This window comes from Nannospalax galili, unplaced genomic scaffold (assembly GCF_000622305.1).
Source record: "Nannospalax galili isolate Female #2095 unplaced genomic scaffold, S.galili_v1.0 scaffold507, whole genome shotgun sequence".
Classification (NCBI taxonomy): Eukaryota; Metazoa; Chordata; class Mammalia; order Rodentia; family Spalacidae; genus Nannospalax; species Nannospalax galili.
In genome coordinates, this window is record NW_008356261.1 from 682,285 (window position 1) to 688,284 (window position 6,000).

General features: G+C 48.4%; 1 protein-coding gene across 3 annotated transcripts in view; it reads left to right on the forward strand.

The window, feature by feature from the left end:
- The window catches only part of Phrf1 (PHD and ring finger domains 1), a 33,468-nt gene that overhangs the window by 15,951 nt on the left and 11,517 nt on the right, over positions 1-6,000 (forward strand). For all 3 annotated transcript variants that reach the window (XM_029556781.1, XM_008854395.3, XM_008854394.3), the window contains exons 7-9: positions 1,465-1,562; positions 1,847-2,022; positions 3,000-3,129. In XM_029556781.1, the coding sequence (XP_029412641.1) occupies positions 1,465-1,562; positions 1,847-2,022; positions 3,000-3,129 (404 nt within the window). The remainder of the gene's footprint in view (positions 1-1,464; positions 1,563-1,846; positions 2,023-2,999; positions 3,130-6,000) is intronic.

Below are 6,000 nucleotides of genomic sequence, written 5' to 3' on the forward strand. Positions count from 1 at the left end.
GCACATGACCAGTGAAACTTACAGAAGGAAGAATTTATTGGGCTTATGGTTCCAGAGTGTCCATCATGGCTAGGGAGGCATGGTGGGAGGCAGTGGGAACAGAACACTGAGCACTCACATCTTCAAGCAGGTGCAGGAGCAGAGAGGAGTAACTGGATGTGGGACAGAGCTCCGAATGCTCAAAGCCCCACCACAGTCACATACTTCCTCCAGCAAGGCCACACTGCCTAAAGATTCCTGCCCAGACAGTGCCGCCAGCTGACCAGTTGTTCAAACACTTGAGCCTCTGGAGGACGTTCTCATTCAAACCACTCCAGGCCCTGTCCTATGACCTCCATAACACTCTTATCTCAAAATATTATGACACTAGGACTTAAATTGGTGAGTTATGGGATCTGATAGAAAGAATGAAACTTAAGACTCAGCCTCCCCAACTGACCCAACTGAACTTTACCCACAGATCACTTTTTTTGGTCCTTTTTTTTTTTTAAGATGGCAGTTTCCTTGTAGCCCCAGCTGGCCTGGAGCTCGTTAGGTAGATCAGGCTGGCCTTGAACTCAGAGAGATCCATCTGCCTCTGCCTCCCAAGTGCTGGGATCAAAGGTGTGCGCCACCACACCAGGCCCTACAGATCATTTTGGACTCTAGGTATAGGGTCTGTCCTCACACACCAGTCAGTCCTGTCATTTTATTCTGGCCATCTGAAGTGGCATCAGTTCCTACGGACAAGGGCCTGGTCCCCAAGGCTGACTCCACCCTCTTGGGTGCCAATTGCAGTCCTGGGATTCAATTAAATTTCTCCAGTGGCCCTTAAGACTCAGAAAAACATGCTGACAGTTTTATTAGAGAGAATATTACAGAGACATGGACCGAAAAAATGGAGGGTGAGGCAGGGACTGGGTACAGAGCTTCCATGTCCTTTCTGGACCCTTCAAGAACTTCCTTGTGCTTAGCTCTTTGAAATTTTCTGTGCCCTTTTCTTGAGGGTCTTAAGGAGACTTACTGGTGTGGTGTGATTGGAGCATGGACAACTGTGTTGAAATGTGACTGGCAGGAAGGCATGGCCAGTGCCATCAGGTAGTAAGACCTTTGTCCAGATTCTGCATGATTATCTTTGAGCGTGGAGCAGAGCTTCTGTTAGACAAGTGTTAGGTCTCTAGGCCTTTAGGACTCTTTCTGAAAAGGAAAGTGATTTGATCATCTACTGTCAGACACAGTGGGTCAGAAACAAGTTTCCATGACCTACGGTTTCCATGACCTACTTTGGAGGAGGGGTTGGAGGCAGGGGCTGTGTTCAAGGACCAAAACATACATGAGCACTTAAAAACATGGAGATGCTGTTCAGTCTGTAACAGGGTACACTTCAGACTAGGTGTATTTTTGGATGCCATCTTTGCAACTTGGTGTGCTTGTAGGATTCAGGGTCCAAGGCCAGGACTGACATTGTACCTCTTGTTCCCATAGGTACCACATGGAATGTTTAGATCCTCCTCTCCAGGAGGTACCTGTGGATGAGTGGTTCTGCCCAGAGTGTGTCACCCCTGGTGCTGCCTCCACTCATGGTAATGTGCTGTCCTGTTCTACAAAGTACTTGGGTCACTCTTGTCAGTGTTGGAGAAGGACCTTGGAGAAAATCAGAACTTGTGTGGGGAGAACCTCCATCAGGGATAGGGCTTTCTGTGGGCTCCTAGGTAGGAGATGAAGCAGCGTAACCTTTGGAAGCCATGGTGGGTTGTTGATTGGGACTTTCAGTCCTTGAGGTCTAGAGGACTTAGGTTGGGTAGCCTGTTGGGAGAGCCTGTAATGTGCAGAGCAAATGCTCAGCAGCCCATGGCTCTCTTATAAGACACAGCTCCTGTGAGTGATGAGGAGGTCTCACTGTTACTGGCCGACGTGGTACCCACCACCAGCAGGCTGCGGCCTCGTGTGGGCAGGACCCGAGCCATCGCCAGGACACGACAGAGTGAGAGAGTGAGGGCCACTGTAAACCGGAACAGGATCTCATCTGCCAGAAGGGTTCAGGTAGGTGACCAGCACTGGGCTGGGCCTGCTTAGGGTGGTCTCAAGACTGGGGGATTGGACTGAAGAGATACCACTGGCAGTGCAGGGTCTACAGCATACTTAAAGGGCAGGCCTGGCAGGTATGTACTCAGCCTGGCAAGAGGGCAGGTGAGTGTCCTGAAGGCACTCACCTCTGCACCAGTCCAGCCCAGAGGGACCAGAGGGACCAGAGGGACTGCCCTCTCAAATAATTTGGATGGAATGATGATCATAGGAAATTCCCTATAGTGTGACAGGCCTTACTTCCAGGTAAGTAAGAATACCTTCCTTGTGTCTGCCTCCTGGCACTCAGTGTTAGATGTCTGTGGCCTCTGTTCTGGGTGCTGAGGCAGCTTGAAAGTTCCTTTTACGAGGTCATGTTCCTAAGGCCACTATAGTGACATCCTGACCCAAGTTCCAAGTGGATTGGGAAGACTAAGACCTATCTGTTACCCCACTGCTGTATGTGGGCTTCAGCTGATGCCCACCATCCCTCCTCTTCTTGTTCATGTTCTGGATGCAACACAGCCTTTGAGTGCTCTTTCTTACTCTCCTTTCTTCCTGCCCTTTCCTTAGTCCCTCTGAGACTCTGCTCGCCACATGCCTGCTTCATTGGGGGGCAGGGCTCTGCCCTGTCTGCCCCTTCCTCCTCCTTGCTTGGACCTCCATTTGCTCCATGATAGCTGCTGAACCTCCTAGTCTGTTCTTGCTTTGAGCTTGCCCCCTAGAATCTCTGCTAGAAAACACTTTTCGTGGTTGTGCTGGCCATTCTTGGTGCAAGTAGACAGAGGTGGTAACAGCTCCAGACTCTTCAGGCTTCTTTTGTCAACGTTGCTGGGCCATATTCAGGGTTCTGAGGGGAAGTTTGCAGTAGCACTGTCCTCTCACATGGTCCTGCTCAGTGTCTCCTCCTTGGAAAGGGTGGTTACTTACTGAGTGGCCCTGTTCCTTGTGTGCAGCATGTGCCAAGATACCTCATGTCTTCTCTGCTGGATGAGACTATCGAGGCTGTCGCCACTGGTCTGAGCACTGCTGTGTACCAGCGCTCCCTGACTCCTCGTGTCCCTGCAAAACGGAAAAGGAAGGCAGGTAAGCTGGCGTGATGGGCATGCCTCCTACCAGTGGCTCTGCTCTGGAGTCCAGGGATGGGTCATCTGTTTCCTCCTACAACTTTCTCAGCCAGAAGTGTAGCATAGGCTTTACATCTTGGTTCCGTACTGACAGGCTCATCTAAACTTAAAAGAGAGAAGCACACTGGATTGCACAGGTACAGACTTGTTCAGGTCATTACTCCCTAAACAGGCAGTGTCCAATGTGGACTACAGTTGTGTTTTATTAAGTATACAGATACTTCAGCAAGCTAAAGTGCAGGCAAATACTCTTGACACGTGGTAGAAGGGACTTGAGCAGCTACAGGATTTCAGTGTCCCCCGTTGGTGGTCCTAGAACCCTGAGACCAGCTCTACATCCAGATCTTACCTGATTGTCCTTCTGCTTCTGACTGCTACCTAATGCACCTCGTGTGCAGGAGTTATTGTGAACTTGTGGATTCCTGATTCCCTCGATGAGTTATAATTAATCTGTGGCCTCTTAAAATTTTACTTTATTGGTAAGGCATGGTGTGCACACCTTTAATCCCAACTCTTGAGAGGCAGAGGCAGGCTGATCTCTGTGAGTTCAAGGTTATCCTGACCTACACAGTAAGTTCCAGGCCAGCCAGGGCTACATAATGAGACCCTGTTTCAAAAACCAAAAACAATTTTTTTACTTTATTGAGCTGGTGGGATGCCTCAGCAGGTAAAGGTATTTGCCACCAACCCTGACAACCTGAGTATAATCCCTGGAAAATACACTTGGTGGAAGGAGAGAACTGACTCCTACAAGTTGTCCTCTCAGTTCCACATGTGCCAAGAGGTATGCACACAAGGACACACACAAATAATAAACATTTAAAATTTTAAAATTTACTGTATTGACATCTGTGCATGGTAAGTTGGAAGTGCACAGTTTTTGAGTTTTTGTTTTGTGGTGGTGTTTTGAGACAGGGTTTCCCTATAGCCCCAGCTGGCCTGGAACTCACTATTTAGGCTAGGCTGGCCTCAGTTTTACAGAGATCTAAGTGCCTCTGCCTCCCAAATACTGGGATCAAAGGTGTACCCAAGGGTCAGTTTTTTTAAAGGGTGTGGCTCCTGGTAGATTGATCATGCTCCATTAGATAACCCAATTCCCACAAGTATATATGCAGCACAAATTGGACTCAGTGGGTTACAGAAAAAGAAAAAAAGGAAGTTGGAAGGCATTGGGGGGATGGATGGATCTGGGATTGAGGGAGAGCCGTAAGGGGTAAATGTAATCAAAATTAACTGTGTTCAGGCCAGACGTGGTGGTGCACGCCTTTAATCCCAGCACTCAGGCGGCAGAGTTAGGTGGATCTCTGTGAAATTGAGGCCAGCCTGGTCTACATAGTGAGTTCCAGGCCAGCTGGGGCTACGGGGAGACCCTCTCTCAAAAAGATGAATGGATGGATGGATGGATGGATGGATGGATGGATGGATGGATGGATGGATGGGTGAGTGAGTGGATGGATGGATGGATGAATGAATGAATGAATGAATGAATGAATGAATGAATGAATGACATGAAGTATTAAGGAATCAGTGTGGAGGAGTGGGAGGACCGGACCATCAGCTTGATCTGATGTTTAACTTAGAGGAAAGTGCCAAAGCTTCCACGGTCACGATACTGTTTCACACACAGCACTCTCTTAGTCCTAATTACCCCACATTCTCAGCAGCATTCGGAATAGTTGAGTTTCAGTTTCTGCTGTATCAGTGGGAGTGTGGGTGAGGAGTCTTAGCAGTTACCTGCCAAGGCCCTGCAGTCCAGGTGCCAAAGCCTTGCTGCATGCTGGGCTGTGACAGGCTCTGATGAGTGTGTCTTCTCTTCAGTAAGCCCCTCTTTTCCTTATGAAGTGGAGTTTACACACAGAGCTGAGCTCTTTGTTCTGGGCGAGCAGTCAGTCATTGTCTGGGTTTTCTAGTGGGCAGTGAAGCACACCTTCCTGTGTCATTGATACCTGGCAGCTGAAAGTTAGGGCAGGCTTTCACTTGTATTGCACATCTGTGTCTCCTGTTTTCATGTTGGGTCCTGCTTCTCAATGCTAGCTGTGCAGTAACTCGTGGAGAACTGCTCCCATTTGATTAGACACGGGAGTTTGTTTTCCCTTTGTCCCAGTAAGGACAAAGTGTCAGCACCCTTTTTGGAGAACATGTAACGGTTCTGGTTTTTGTTTTTATGTGTATGAGTGTAGTGCCTGCATATGTATGTGAGTGCACCCGTGTCATGCAGTGCCCATGGAGGTCAGAAGAGAGCTTTGGATTCCCCTGGAACTGGAATTAAGGACGGTTCATAGCCACTATGTGGGTTCTGGGAATCGAACCCAGGTCCTCTGCAAGAGCAGTCAATGCTCTCAACCGCTGAGCTGCCTCTCCAGCCCCACATAATGGTTCTTCTAAGTGTGGTTATGTATACAGCATTGTTTTAGTTATTTTAGTTTCTGTGAACCTGTTTCTTTCCCTTCCTCTCTCCCTCTCCCCTCCTCCTTTCCTTTTTTCTTTTCTCTTTCTGACAGTTTCTCTTTGTAGCTCAGGGTATCCTTGAACTCATAATGGTAATCTTCCTGCCTCAGGTTCCAGAGTGCTGGCATACTTTATTTGGAGCATAATAGTTCAAGCCTATAGTCCAGCTACTTGAGAGGCAGAAAAGGATTGATTAACCTAGGGGTTTGGGGCCAGCTTTGAGGCACTCCTCTCAGAAAACTAAATAAGCCAAGCATGGTGGTACATACCTTTAATTCCAGCAGAAACAGGCAGATTTCTGTGAGATCAAGACCAGCCTAGTCTACATAGAGAGTTCCTAGTTCTAGGCCAACTGGAGCTACTTGGAGACTGGAGAAAAAAA